A 15663-nucleotide genomic window follows, 5' to 3' on the forward strand; every position below is an offset into this window, starting at 1 on the left:
GCAGAAAATTAAACATAGAAGAAGAGGAAGAGGAGGAGAGGGAGAGGGATGAAGTAGAAGGAGGGGCAGGGGAAGGAAGAGGTAGAAGAAAGAAGGAAGAATGAGGAGGGGAGGAGGAGGGGACGAACCAGTACCAAATGGAACTCAAAATATATGGAAAAGAATAACTGAAGGGGCTTACTAGCAGAACAGAGATGGCAGAGCAAAGAGACCGTGAACTTGAAGATAGATCAATAGAAATGATCCAATTTGAACTACAGAGAGAATTTTCTTTTTGCATAAATAGAGCCTCAGATCTGTAGGCAATATCAAAAGTTAACAAACATGTAATTGGAGTCCCAGAAGAAGAGGGGAAGTGAAAGAGAATGGGGCAGAACAAATATGTGGAGCAATAAAGTCCACAAAGTCCCAAATTTGGTGAAAGACATAAATTTATAGCTTCAAGAAGTTCAGCCAAACCCAAACAGAATAAATACAAAGAAAACCATATTTCAGTGTCAAAGTCCTCAAAACCAGAGTTAAAGAGAAAAGTCTTCAAAACAGTGACATATATAATGGAATGATTTGAATTATAGACGACTTTTCATCAGAAACTGTGAGGGCCAGAAGACAGTGGAAGAGCGTTAGAAAGCCTTGAATGAAAACAATCACCAACACAGAATTCTGTAATCAGCAAAAACTTCCTTCAAGTATGAAAATAAAGACATTTTCAGGTAAAATAAAACTAAGAGAATCTATCACCAGGAGATCCACACTACAAGAAATGCTGAAGGAAATTCTTCAGGCTGAGGGGAAATGACACCAGATGGAAACTCAGATCCTCAAGAAGGATAGACAACTATTATAAATGGTAAATATTTGGTGAATGAAGAGACTCCCCCCTTAATTCCTTTAAAATACACATGACTGTTTAAAGCAAACATTGTAACATTGTCATGTGGCATTTATAATACACGTAAGCATAACACATGTGAAGTAGCAGAAAAGACAATGGGTATTAAATGGACTTTTTTGGTCTAATGGTTTCTACATCTTACATCAAGTGGTACAATGTTAATTCTAAGTAGCTTGTGAAAATTTAAATAGGTAGATTATGATACTTAGAGCAGCCATTAAAAATAATGTATAGCTAAGGACCCATAGATGACTTAAAATGGAATTCTAAAAATACATAAATAATTAAAAGAAAGTAGGAAAAGAGGAACAAAGAAAAACAGAGGGGACAAACAAATCAAACAATAAAATGGTAGACAAAGAACCAACCATATCAATAATTACATCAAATGTTAGTGGACTAAAAACTCCAACTAAAAGGCAGAGATTATCAGAATAGATTTTAAAAATCAATACCCAACAACATGCTTTATACAAGATACACACTTTAAATATATACAGCAGGGGAAGCAAATTTTTTCTGTAAAACATTTTAGATTTGGCAGGTTACATACAATCTGTTGTATTTTTAAAAACAATCTCTTAAAAATGTAAAACACAATCCTAGCTCAAGGGTGTTACAAAAACAGGCCATGGGCTAGATTTGACCAGCGGGCTGTAGTTTGCCAGCCCCTGACATAAAGAGACAGATAGGAAGATTTACAAACGGCAAATAAGCACATAAGATGCACATAAAAAGATGCTCCACATCATTAGTTATTAGGAAAATGCAAATTAAAACCACAATGAAATACAACTACACATCTATAAGAATAGAAAAATTCTTGTATTTTATGTTGGTGACTGACAACACCAGATGTTGGCAAGAAAATGAAAGAACTGGACCCCTCACACATTGTCAGTAGGGATATAAAATGGTACACTTGCTTTGGAAAAAGATCTGTTTCGTTTCTTATAAAACCAAAGATATCCCTACTCTCTCTGAACCAGCATTCCATTCCTAGGTGTTTACCAAGAGAAATGAAAACATATGTCCACAAAAATGTTCTCAGCAGTTCTATTCATAAGAGACAAAAACTGGAAACAACTCACGTATCCAGCAGTAAGAAAATGGATGAAGAGACTGGCATATCCATGCAGTGGAATACTATTCAACAATAAAAAGGAATGAGCTAACCAATAAAATAGCATAGAAGAAACTCAGAAACATTCTGCTGACTGAAAGAACGCTTACACAAAAGAGTATATACTGTGTGACTCTGTTAAAATTAAATTTTAGGGCAAGCTGAAAACAAAAAATCAGAACAATCTTTACCTTGGGAGGTATGGGGACAGGCGTGGACTGGAAAAGGGCATGAGAAGTTTCAGGATTGAGAGAATGTTCTGGATTTAATAGGGGTTTGGGTTACACAGGTGGATACATTTGTCAAAACTCATCAAACCCTAACTGAAGATTTATGCATTTCACTGTATGTAAATTTTACCTAAGAACATAAAGAACCATAAACAAATATTCTAGGTAATGCTACAGACTGAAGTGGTTGGGGTGAAGTATACTTACTCTTTCCATTTCCTCTGAAATGCATGAAAAAAAAGATGGAAGATAGAGTGATGAATAGAGGGAGATAATGTGGTAAAGCGTATATAGCAAAATGCGAATTGTAGAATCTAGGATATATGTATTCTCACTATATAACTATTGAAACTTTGTTAATTATACCTCAATAAAAAAGATGAAAATTAAAATGGTAGCTGCCATTTGTGGAGAGCCTCCTATGGGCCAGGCACCTTATGGATATTCTCTTATTTGATCCCAACAACCACCTTTCAGAGTTGAGGTTATCATTACTAATTTTTGAGTAAGGAAGATCGGAGAGAGATTAATTGCCTGAGTTCATCCAGCTGGTTAAATAGCTGAGGCAGGATTTAAACCTCCTATGATAGGAATGTTGAAAGACTGAAAAATATGCCTGGATTTGTGTTTATCTACAATGAAAAGAGATCTATTGTGGGTTTTTTAAAAATTAAAAAACTTTAAACAGACATGGGCAGTAAACAAAAGATGCTCCAGCTCATTTATCTGAGACATGCAAAGTGAAAAAACATCAACGAGACACAAGGGAATGCCAATCAATCATTTTAGTGACAATTTAAAAAGCCTCATGACAATGTAAGGAAAGACACATTCTCACAGTGGGAAGCTAAGTGAATAATTCTGGAGATCAGTTTTGCAACTTCAAAGTTAAAATGTCTCTACCCCTTTTTTCTACTTCTAGGAATTTATCTTCAGAACTACCCCTCCCTTCTAACCCCACGCAGCCAAGCGTGCAAAGATAAATGGCCCGGATGTGGATTTCAGCCTTGTTTCTAGTAACAACAATTCGTTTCTAATATTAAACACTTAAAAATCTATATCAATAAGGATTTAGTGAATTTAGTTAACTAAATTCTGCATTAGTTAGAATAAGGTCGATATGTATGTTCCACCCTAGAAAAATATTAGACTGGTTGTTAGGGGAAAAAGCCAGCTGTGAAGTGGTGTGTCACGTGACTGCATCGTGCTTCATTTACACATGAAATATGTGATGCCGCGCCTCTCTGACCATGGCTCAGAAGCCTGGGCACTGCCCTCCCAGCAGGGCCGAGCACTGCTCCTGCCCAGGGCCTTCCCCTGGCAAAGGGGCTGAGTTTGACTTCCTTCCTCTTTTGCTTTTACCATGCTGACAGCTTTGATTGTCCTAAGCCCTGCCCCCACCCTGAGTGTTTCATCAGACCTTTCATCTTTTCCAAAGAGAGGCCAGCCCCCTGGCCATCTGGTCAGCTCGATTGTAGCCCCGGGGTCATCCTCCTCCCGCTGGCCTGACACTCCAAGCGGTGAGGAGCAGCAAGCACGTCCTAGGCAGAGCCAGGGGCAGAGCTGCGCTGGGCTGCTGGTGCCGGGCCCTGGGTCCCTTCTTACCTGCCTCCAGCCTGCTGTCCTTCCAGGCCTGGAAGAAGGAGCTCTGAGCAGATCCTTTAACAAGGGCAACGGGGAGACTGGTTAGTACTGCCTTCATCTCCCAGCTGCCCTGGAGGGGGCACAGCAGGACTGGGCAGCCCCACTCCACAGGTGAGGACACTGATGAAGCTCAGCCAAGAGCAGGAACCCATGAGAGGCTGAGGGGAGCCGGGTCTACCAGGCCGAGCTGCCGCTCTTCCGCGATGCCTCTGGTGATCCTGCACCAAACCAAAGCACCTTTCATCGCCAACATTTTCAGAATCTACCTCAAGTGCCTCTGAAGCAGTGAAGCCTTTGCCGCCAGGTCTCGGGTGGGCAGGACTGCGACAGATCAGAGGTTGACCGGGGAGCTACTAGTTCAACCCAGCAGGCAGCACAGTTCCAGGAACCCCACGGCCTCCCTCACTTCCTCCATCTCCGATGGTGGAATGAGCCCAGAGATGCCAACTCTGATCCCTGGGCCTGGGCCTCTGCAGGGCTGACTCAGAGTGGGCGGGAGAATTGGAAATTGGCTGCATTTCCTCCCAAACACCCCAGAAACTGGCTGAGATCTCCAGGGTAGGGAGGGAGGAGAGTCTTGTGAGTCAGAGTGTGACTAGAGCAATGCCCTCGCTGGGCCTCAGTTTCCCAGCTACACGCAGGGGTCAGACTAGAGTAGCTGTTCTTAGTTCGGGGGAGAGATGCGGAGAGGAAGCACAGACCACTGTGAAAATCAGATAAAAGCTTTGGGCGTTTCCCTGGGAGTGTAAGACGGCACTCACTCAGTCCTTGAGGGACCACACACCTCCTGCAGCTGAGGAAAGAGCCTCTGCACCAGGGTACCCAGAAGACTGGATTTTATGGACCAGAAAAGTTTTGAAAAAAATCTGGAGGGACGTTTGGGTTACCAAGTTCTTATTGATAAGAACCAACCAAACAACAAAAAACACTCCCACCAAAAGCTCCCACCTACTATCAGCACCACTTCATACCAGGACATTAAACAACAGAAAGTAGAATAATACGACTAATGGACAACTCTACTCCTTCTCACAACACAACCTACATTGCTTTTTTCCCCTATCTCCCCTGATGTTCCTGCCGACTATGCCACAGCAGTGCCAGGAACCACACCCGAGCCAGCACAGCTCTAGGGGAGTGCCTGACACTGTGCTTCTCACCTGGAGATGGAAGGTGGTACGGGGATCAAAGTGGAGCCCAGGCTTGGTTCCCTGGACCCCTTGACTTCCAGACCCCTCCCGTCATGTGCAGGGGACGATCACGCCAGCAGAGTCTGGACTCTGCTCCTCTCATTTCAGCTTCAAGAGGCAGCTTGGGAGAGGCAGGGCAGACAAGGCTTCTCTGATGGTCCAGGAGCTGGGCCCTGCCACCCAGAGGAACTGTCAACTCAGGAAAGCGTGCTCTTCCCCTCTCCCTCTTACCCTCTGGAACTGCCCCTCTCAGCTCCTTCCAGATCTGGCAATGTAGAGGAGTACAGGACTCCTGGTCACCGTGGCACTTCTGAGCCTGGGAAAAAGGACAGGCCTTGGAAAGGGGCTCGTCTATGCCTCTGACACCACATGGCTGTGTGCCAGCAACTCCAGGGGCACCATTCACACAGACCAAGGGATGGCGCACGTTCCCTATGAAGGGTCACATAAACATTTTAGGCTCTGCAGGCCATACCATCTGTCCCTTTATTCACCTTCGCCATTGTAGAAGGAAATCAGCTGAATACAACATGGCAATGAACAGGTACGGCTGTATGCCCATAAGTTTACTTACAAAACAGGAGGCTGGCCACCCCCTGACACAGAGGATTAAAAGTGCACCCTAGAGGTGTGCCATGCAGCAGCCCTACGCCCATCATTTTGGCGGGTGTCAAAGGGCAGAAAGGGCTGGGGGCAGCATTGTCTTAAGCCTGCCTGCGACAAGACCCCATTTGATGTCTTCTTCAGCCAAACTCATTAAATCCATCTGGTCCCCAAAGCATAGAAACTCCTCTTCAGAGCCCCCATCTCACCTTCTTACAGAAGCCGGTTCCTCTTTCAGCTCCCCGTCCTCACCACTCCCTCCCACCAACAGTTGCGCGCTTGAGCTCAGGGCGCATCCTGGCTTCCCTCCTTACTACAAGCACATCCCTAAGCAGGTTCAGCTGCCCTGCGGTCACGTCCTCCACTGGAGCCTCAAGAGCTCCACTCAGTTCTGGGGACCTTTTCTCCACAGAAGGCAGGCAAGAGGACACTTCTCCTGGCAGCCTACCGTGGTGCCCTTAACTTGTGGATGAATTCTCCTGGCTCACCAAGGGCACAGCATGTCCCCAGGAATCCCGGCCTCCCTCCCTCCACCTGGTGCACAGGTAAGGCCGTGTGCCCCCCTCAGCACTCACAGTGCTGTAGTTGTACGCAGTCTTGAGACTGGAGGGTCAGTGGCACTGCCATTACTCAGGGAAGCCCAGTCAGGAGCCAGGAGATGCAGCCGGGCTAAACCATGGGCAGCAATCCTGCTGGTCCTCCCTGGTTCTCCCCTCAGCTGGGCTGTGGTTCAGTAAATGGATAAGGTTAGTTAAGCAGTCGACTATTCCAACAGTCATGTTGCCATTCACACCCTGAACTTCAGTCTGGCTCCTCTCAGGTCAGTGAGTCCAAGTAGAGCCCGGATGGTTGAAATAAGCGCACCTGTGAACTGCTTCGGTTTTCACTGCCGCGCCCACACGCCCTCCACAACCCTCCCTCTCCACCAACCACCAGTGACTGGGGGGGCCACCCTCCCTTGCAGGGACAGACTGAGGAAGAGACACCTCCAGAGATGGGATGATTTTCCTCCCTGACACGCAGGCCAGAAGAACTCGGAAAGGGATCAGGACTGCGGAGCGTGCGCCCACGCCGCAGCCTCCTGCAGGAAAACACTTGCATGGTAAAGCTCCTTTTTAAAGAAATGCTTTATTGCTGCAAGTAGACACCCCAGGTATAGCGCAAACGACCCCCCTGTACAGAGAATTATTCAAGTGGTAATACTGAGAAACAGTGAGCATACACAAAAGGATACAAAACTAGACATTTAGGTAACTAGAAACTTCCTAAGTTAAGAAAAACTTCAAATGTGAAGTGCCTTTTAGAAACTACCCCACACATGCCAGTGTAAATTTGGTTTTTATTAACAATCAACTTTCTATAAACATTGCATCTAAGTAGGTGATGAGCCACACAACTTAATTCCTTCCCAAACAAAGATAAATGCTTTTATTTACCTCTGTTCCGGTCTTTCCTTGGGCTGGAGACAGAAGCTGCATATTTCAAATCAGATCCAAAAGGGAAAGTATTTCAAAGTGTATTTGCACAGGCCCAATTCACAGCACTGCGGGCCTCGCCCTGCTGGCCCGTCCTCCTCCACCCTGTGCCCCACCAGGCCGCAGGAGCAGCTCCAACCCTGCGGCATTACCTGAGGCTCTGGCAGTGGCCCAACCGCCTGGGGCCTGCATGTCCGTAGCCACGGAGGGCACAGCGGTAGGTTTGGGAACTAGACCCATAAGATTGGAAAGAGTAGATTGAAGCAAAAAAGGAAGAGACATTAGAGGCCTGGAGTAGGAAGAGGCCTTTTATGGTTTCCAGAAAAATCTTAAACTTGGACAAAAAAACAAATTACTGCTGGCAGCCAAAGTCAGAAGCCCTTGAATGGTACTGTAACTTTTGGGGGAGTAAAGGCCAAATCAGAGAGGGCTGGCTGGTGACACCCGAGGCTGCTTCCCCCTCCCGCTTGCCTGGCCCACAACTACCAGCGCTCCTGGCCCTGAGACGGATGAGCTCATCCCGCGTACCCGTATGGCTCAGCCAAGTGCCCATCCTCCCGCTGGAGCCAGGTGCAAACTGAGGAAAACCCGGGGAATAATCAACCCCCAAAAGAAGCTGGAGGGCAAGCTGACAGACTACAGGGACACCTGGCAGACCTGCTGCTCCCACTAGATGGCAGCACAGCACGACCCTGCTAGGCTTTCATGCCTCACTGTCAGTCCCTGGAGGATAGAGGTTGGAGCTGGGACCAAGAATGGGGTCAGATGTGCTCAACTAGAACCTGCAATAAAAGAGAAAGGCAAGGGGGCAGCTGTGTGCCATTCTAGGAGAAGAAAGAAGGACACGGGACAGACTGTCCACAGGCAGAAGGCTTTTAAGGAGCTCGGCTGGAGGTGACGAGATGGGGTCAGGCCTTCCTGACAGGCAGAGAGGGCTTCCCAGGAGAATATGGCCGGGCGTGGGAGCAACACAACAGTCATGGGGAAAGGCACCTTTGCCAGAGGACGTGCCAGCCACACCGGGACTGCCCAGGCGCCACCCCTACCTAAGCACGCTTTCCTCTCTACGGGACCTCTCGGTGCTTTTCAAGTTCAGCGTAAAGGGTTCCACTGGGGGAAAGGAACCACTTAAAAATCTCTCCCAGTCTTTACTTGACTGCTCACCTGCTGTTAGTGGCTGGCAAGGACAACCCTTTTCTGATTTGGCCCTCCTGAGTGGACAGTCTAGCTGCCTGGTGTCCTCAGGCTGAGAAGGGGCGTGGGTAATCGCACTTTGGGGCACAGAGAACACAGGCACAGGCTGGATGTGGCTGAGAGACAGAGAGAGGGCAGGCTGACCTATTTTCAGGGGTCGGCTGTGGCTGGAGGAAGGTCACAGCCGAGCAGTTCCTTAGACAGGACAGTGATTCTGATGAGCCAGACCCTGGGCAGGAAGAGATGGCTGGGCAAAGCCCGTGAGCACATGCCCTCCCCGCGAGCTTGGGGACCTGCAGCCTCCTCCTGGCTTTCAAAACAAACCACAGGCCTTCCACAGGGGAAGGCAAAGGACCCATCTTGTGTCCACTTCCTCCTCTTCTCAGGGCGGATGAAGCACCTGAGGCCCAGGCCCGAGGGCAGGACCCTCAGGGCCCTCACTCCCCAGAGGCGGCTCTGAGGACTCGAGCGGCCTGAGAGGAGGCTCAGGGTGTCCTCCTGTCACACTGCAGGCCCTCGGGCCTGTTCTCCTGCAGGAGACTCTTATTTGCCTGGCGCGATGAAACTGGTTTTTAAAAATAGAATTTTAAGCAGACTTTTTAAAGGGACAAAGGCCATTTGATGGTGGTGATTTTGGTTTTGTTTGTTTTATGAAAAATGGTACAGGAGATAATCCCTGACGACAGAACAGACTGAGAGCAGGGCCAGGGGCCCCTTTTAAAGGATCCTTTCTGTTCAATCCAGTTAAGGCGACAAACGGGTGGGGGTGTGGCTGGGGGCAGTGACACAGTGGCCCATGGCAGTTCGCTGCTCACTCCGGGCCCTCGTCCCTGAGCCAGCCTGTCTGCCTCTGCCCTGGGCAGTGACGCACAGGCTCTCCCAGGCGCAGAAGCTGGCCGAGGTGCAGGCGTCCAGGAGCCCCGCAGTGCACACTCCCTCTCGGCGTGAAGCCAGCACACTGGAGAGGCGGGTCTGTAAAGGAACAGGTCTTAAATATTCAATTTTGTTCTAATTACTCATTTTCTCTCGTTTCATTTAGATCTCATAAACCCTTCTTTTGCAGTGTTGACAAAAAAGAAACTTTGAGAGTGGGCCTATGACATAAAGACTTCCCATAAAACAGGCTCGAAACCACAGGAATTATGCTTAACTTGCCATTTAGCATCCATTAACTCCCAGGAAATGTTATGAAAAAGCCTCACATCTGTTTGTCCCACTTTTGGACAAGTCCCTTTTATGGACACAGGGTGGATGTCACGTTTCTCACGTTTCTCAGACTATGTAAGGCAAAAAGGCTTTAGATCTATTACAATGTAAAAGAGATAATCAGGGTCACGAAGGGAAGGTTTGAAAATGAGACGTTCTTTGAAGTGTGGATCCCACTGGACACACATATCACAAAATAAAGATTCTCTTTTTGTAAAGTGCTGTTTGCTTAGTGAATCACTTGCCACCATGCACAGAGCACCGCAGCCCCTGTCCGCTCAGAGACCTGTCAGTGGTAGCATTGGCCTCAGCAGAGAGAGCTCATCCCCTGGGCAGTCCTTAGTGAGGAGGGAAATCGCCTCATCGTGACTCCAGGCTCCCAAACACTCCGCTCCAAGGTGGGGCCTCTGCCAACTGGCAGAGGCGGCGCCTCAGGCTCTGGGTGCCACCTGCTGCTGCTCTCCCCTCAGGTTTGGCATTTTATTCTCTCATGCTGCTCAAGACCACAGGCAAGAACCCAGCCAGCTCCCCAGCACAGCGTCACGGGGTCCTCCACCTTCCCTTCCCATGGACGTGCTACAGAAGTGGAACCTCGCTGTGCACAGCCGACGTGAGGACTCTCCAGGAGATTCACTAAGGAGGGTTTAGAAAAAGAGAAGCCATTAAAAATAGTCACCTGCCCGGTCTATGCTATTAAAGGACAGAAGAAAAGGTACAACAGTTGGCAGTAAACAATTTCCTTCAGCTGTTCGTGGATGTCCAGGCAAACTACACCCCCACACAATCAGATGTGAATGATTTCCGCTCCAGTGTCTTCAGGTTCTGTGCAAGAAGAGCTTGTGTCGGAATGACAGATTCTACGTCCATCTTTATTTTCAAAGTTGGGCTCTGTTAGTGCAGATTTTTCAAAAGTACTCTTTTTGCTTGTGTCTGGACAGTTTTGAACATAGATTACTCTGTTATAAGCCTTGAGTCTCTTCCATAATTGCACGTACACTTTGCACTGAACATACATAAAAAGAAGTCCGCCAGTGAAGCCGATGGCCACCACTACCAATTTAGTCCAAAAGGGCCACTCTAGGATTCCTGGAAGGGAAACACTTGGTTAGCCTATCAGCAGATCTTATTTACGATGTGAACTAAATAAAACGCAACTTCTGAACTTCCCATAACCAGCGATTCTTAACACATCGCATCTTGCTTCGTCACAGGTGGGGCAGAAGGGGCTGTCTGCCTCCTCTCATCCTGCTCTTCCAGGAGGGAGTCTGTGGAGGGCCTCACTCTCCATGGTTTCATCTCTTCTGGGTTTTAAAAACACCCACGGCAAGAGAAACATCCAAAAAGGATGCTTGGTGCCTCATAATTGATGCCTGCCTCCAGAAACCCAGACCGTTGAGGTCTGACTTGCAAATCAATCTGGAATATTGTTCCAATCCTAGGCCCTCTGCTGAGCTCGCTTTCACTCTGAGCACATACCTGTTGCATGTCCCTGCTTGATCTCCTCAACGGTGCGGTCAATGAGCACGTACAAAGACCAGACCACACAGACGATAGCGATGACATGAAATATCACTGAGCACATGATCTTCCTGCGCTCGCTGCCCGTCATCTGCAAGTTCTCCCACTGGAAAGACAACACACAGAGCATGAGGCGCAGGCCCACAGACGTAAAGGGCTCCAATTGGGTGAGAGCATTGTAGATGAGTAAGATTGGCTTTCCTCCCCTCCCCTTTTCCCTAGATGAATTTACCCAAATACCCAAAGTTGTTCTCTTTAAACCACTTGGCTTCAACCAGGTACCAGGCACTGGCATTCTGTCTACAGCCAACTTTCTATGCAATGAAAAGAAGCTGGGACTGAGATGAGCTAAGAGCCACCACCAGCAATCCCCTTGTCTGCTTATTCTTGCAAGCAGACACCAAATGGCTTGATAAAGGATTCTGTGGTTTCAGTCCCGATGAAAACAGCATGTTGGCCCCAAGACCCGGGTGGCACATTTTAAATTTCCCTGACTTGCTGACTGGCATGGGTAAGGGGCAAAAAAGGGTTGATGACGCCATGACACACTAGCAGATGGGTCACACTACGTCGTGAAGGCAATGGCAGAAGGTGCTCACTCTTTGGTCCTCTGCTACTTTGGCAGCAACAGCTTGAAATCGATGCTAAGAGTTCCTGGTACAAGCAGTCTCTGCCAGTCCCATCTCCTCTAGGAGCTCAATAATTTACTCCAAATAGCCAGATTTTCTTTTTCATTACCAGTTTCGGAATCAGAAGAAAACACATAAAGGTAGAGAAAAAGAACAAAGTGTAAACACTCTGCATATCCTCTGCCAGCCCTAGTCACAGTCTCTTTCCAGATGGTTCTGTGCAGGATAAGCTGAAAGCAGAGCCTCATGGATTATCTATATTGGTCAAAATGCAATAAGACTTGCTTGAGAGACCAGCATAGAGTAGGTACTGAATAAATTATGTCTTTTATGGGGCAAAACACTTTTTAAGTAGTTTGCGCCTGCCTTCTCTAACATAAGATTGCTTTCTGCTATGGTTTGATGCAGTATCTTCATTTGGCTTCCTTCCTAAAATGCTCCCCTGCTCCCTGATTTCCTGCTATTTCCTAAGACACCTCAGTTCAAGCCTTTCACACTCTCCTGAAATGCTCACCCTCACCTTTTTGGTGTATGCTTTTCTTGAGACTAGACAATCTAACCTCTCTCAACTCCTTTCACTTCACCTCCACATCCTATTGACCCTGCAAGAACTGCTTCAACACCCAGACATCTTATGATGCTCCCACCACTCTACTTCCCCAGTGCACCAGCCCACACTGGGTACTCCTCTGAATGTCCCACGTGCTCTACTGCCATGTAAGTTAGCATGTAATCAGCACTGTCATGTGCTCTTCTCTGATTATGAGATTCCCCCTGCAACTGACATATTAAAGTCTTCAGATAAGAACAAGCCTTATTCTTCCAAACAAAGCCTTCTCTGCTGGGCACAGGGAGGGAGATAGTACACAAACAGTCGTTGTTTACAAGAGAGGTACGTGCAGGACGAGGCTGCCCTCAGGAGCGATGACATGGGGACTGATGACAGCTCTGTTTTCCCCAGTGCCTGTGTTCCTTTCTTTTCCCATGCACCCCTCACCCTCCCATCCAGCAAACACTTATCACAGGTATACACAAATAAATTTACTACATTATACTGTGCTTTGTGCTGCAGAGAGAGACTAATCTCTCATACACAGTCCTAATCAGAGGCAAGACATGAACAGTTAATACGTATAGAGTATGCGGATTAAGGTGTCACAAAACAGTCTGTGGTCAAGGGCTGAGTGACTGACAGACAAGCAAGCAGTCTAGCTTGAAGGAGGAAGAAAACATTATGACTGAATGGTCAGAAAGAGCTTCTTCCTGGGAGGAGGGACCTGGAAATCAGTACCAGAACCAGTAAGCCCTAGGACAGGAGCGCATGCACCAGCCCCCACTTCTTAAAGAGCTGAGCACAGGCACGCCACGGCTGCGTCCAGCCCAGCACGCGAACTCCCACAGGGGCCCTCCTCTCGGCGGGGTGGAAGCACTTCTGGGGTGTCCCCACACGTACTTTCCTCAGGGGCTTCAGCTTGGTCTCCATGATGAACTCGTACTTGCACAGCTCGCAGCAGCGCGTGTCGGAGCTCTTGATCCACTGCTGCAGGCAAGACTGGTGCACGAAGTGCAGGCTCCCCGTGCAGTGGCAGGGGGTGATCAAAGGGCTCTCGTCATCCCCTTCACAGTGACAGATCCTACAGCAGGAGGAAAGCCAGCCGTTACGAGGAGGGCCAAGTGGCAGGGAAGATGACGCTTCAATGGAAGGTCAATCTCCCCAAAGAAAACTTGCAGAAACAGACATCACAGAAGTGACTACAAGCACAAAAACATACAAACACAAATGAGAACAATTACTACAAACTAAAAATGTCTAGCTTACCGCACCGACATGGAAAGTCTGGATGGCATTTGGCATCAGAGAAGAAAAAATGATATAAGAAATGACAAAGCAGTCATTTTTGGTAAAACTTAAAAACTTCAGTGATAGACGAATTTAAGGCAACATGAAAGCATCGTCCAGAACTTAAGATGTTAAAATTATTAGAGGAAAACATTCTGTGTAAAACAAAACTGGCATTCTACCTTCCAAAAATACCAGTGACTTAAGATGATGACGAAATTTGCTTTCTGGCTACAATCCCTGAGCTCACCGTCACACACCACAACTACACGTTTCCGTCCTCTCTCAGAGGGTGAACAGAAAAATCACAGCACTCTCCTGGGCCTAAAAAACCATTATAAGGTGCTGCAATTTCATTTCTTTTGTCAGGACCACTCACAGCAATAAGTGAGAATTCTAAATCATTATTTCTAAGGGTGCATGCAAGAGGATACAGCTGCAAACCTCAAGGAACTGAATGGGCTTCTGAGAAACAGAAAGGTCTTTCCAGCAGCTGGAGAGGAGGTACGCACACTGGCTGACAGGAGCTGGGCTCGGGCCCTGGCCGGGTTCTCAGCTGTTCGCTTCTGCGAGAGGGGTTTCTGAGCCAACTGTTAGGAGTAACAGGTGGCCTGAGGAGGGGCAACTGGGGAAAGGGTTGGAAGGGGGAAGACACAGACAAAAACGGAATTCGGAAAGATTTTGGAGGCGAGACAAGGATGCTACATACGGTAAAGTGAAGGTGGGAAGTGGAGTTAGGATGTGGGTAGAGGTGGCTGGATCCAAGTTAAAAAGAAGGCAGGAAGGAGCTGCTGAAGTACAGCCTCTCCCATGCACATTGTGTTACAGGTGGAGCAAGGGGTGGAAATGAGGCCAAGGGGGGCAGCCAATGCTTAATATCTAGACCATCAAGCTAGAAAACTGGAGATACTATTTTCTTTCTTCCAATTTCTTTATGCAAAGTCTACTTATTCTTAGTTGAGAAGAGTCAGCTTGGCCTTTAATATGTGTAGCTTCTTCCTCTTTATCATTTGTGAAACTAACTTGAGACCCATGTCATAAAAATTGATTTTCAAATGATTACCAATACTCCCTTCGTCTGGAGAAAACTATTAACCCGTAATTGTCTACAACTGCCTATTACTTCATTTTCCTGAAACTTCACATATTAAAGCAAGATGAGGCCATGGAGGTGGGATGCAGAGATGGCCAGAATGGTGGTTCTTGGCAAACCAACCTGCAGGCATCCCCTGACGCGGACACAGGAGAAATGGGGGGGCATTTTTCAGAGAGGGGAGAAGGGCAATCCAGGTCACTGTCCTTCTCCACTGAGCAGAGGGGTGCCCGCAGGACCTTGCTCTTCAGTTTTGCAGATGTGCTGTCCTCAAAGACATCGTCATCTCCCATTTCGTCGGAGCAGATGCCCACGCTCCCTGCCAGCCCGCTGGAGGACTTGGTGGTGTGCAGGTGGGTGGCACAACTCTCCAGCTCGTGGAACCTCTGCAGGCTGCTGGCACTCGAGCCGTGCGAGAGTGAGAACAAGTACCGGAGCAGTCGCCGGCTTCTGGACATGGCCTCGCCATCTGCCTTCTCTTCCAAAAGCGGGACGTGCATGCCCCCCTTACCAGCTTCCACCTCTGAGGCCATTGAATGATTGGCAGAAAGGGATGAAACACAAGAATGTTTGGAATTGCCAAGAGGTTTGCAACTCAGTGTTCTTTTTTCTTTAGGATGGAACCTGTTAATTCTGAGACACAGATCCTGGGGGAGTATCAGTTTCCCTTCAGAGCAAGTTCTTTCCACATAGTCAAAACTTCCCAAAGTATCCTGGGCCTTCTCGCCCATATCGTTTAGAGATTTTGAGAACTTTAGTGTTCTTCTGGCTTTGGTATTTTTAGCAGGCTTTGACACCTGGACCCATTCTGAACCACAGGAATTTCTCTTTGATGCCTGCAATGTGTCTTTACAGAGAACTGTCACAGTGAGCCCTTGTGTCAGAGAACTCTGGCATTGAGGAGCTTTCAAGACAACAGCAGACTGCATGGGACTGTGGTGACAACACTCAGAAAACACTGCACTGGAACTGCATGCAGAGAACAGTGGAATAAAAGCACAGAAAGTAAAAACAATTTTACAA

At 47.6% G+C, this 15663-nt stretch overlaps 1 protein-coding gene across 26 annotated transcripts in view; it reads right to left on the reverse strand.

The window, feature by feature from the left end:
- Positions 1-6794: 6794 nt before the first annotated feature.
- MARCHF8 (membrane associated ring-CH-type finger 8) overlaps positions 6795-15663 on the reverse strand; it is a 113474-nt gene continuing 104605 nt past the window's right edge. For 23 of the 26 annotated variants that reach the window (XM_070229554.1, XM_023647929.2, XM_023647922.2 and 20 more), the window contains 4 exons: positions 14764-15609; positions 13161-13341; positions 11037-11184; positions 6795-10646 (listed from right to left, as the gene is read on the reverse strand). In XM_070229554.1, the coding sequence (XP_070085655.1) occupies positions 10345-10646; positions 11037-11184; positions 13161-13341; positions 14764-15609 (1477 nt within the window). In that variant the 3' untranslated portion in view covers positions 6795-10344. The remainder of the gene's footprint in view (positions 10647-11036; positions 11185-13160; positions 13342-14763; positions 15610-15663) is intronic. The other 3 variants (XM_070229590.1, XM_023647940.2, XM_070229583.1) reach the window with 1 other exon arrangement.

The sequence above is a fragment of the Equus caballus genome, chromosome 1, assembly GCF_041296265.1.
Source record: "Equus caballus isolate H_3958 breed thoroughbred chromosome 1, TB-T2T, whole genome shotgun sequence".
Lineage (NCBI taxonomy): Eukaryota > Metazoa > Chordata > Mammalia > Perissodactyla > Equidae > Equus > Equus caballus.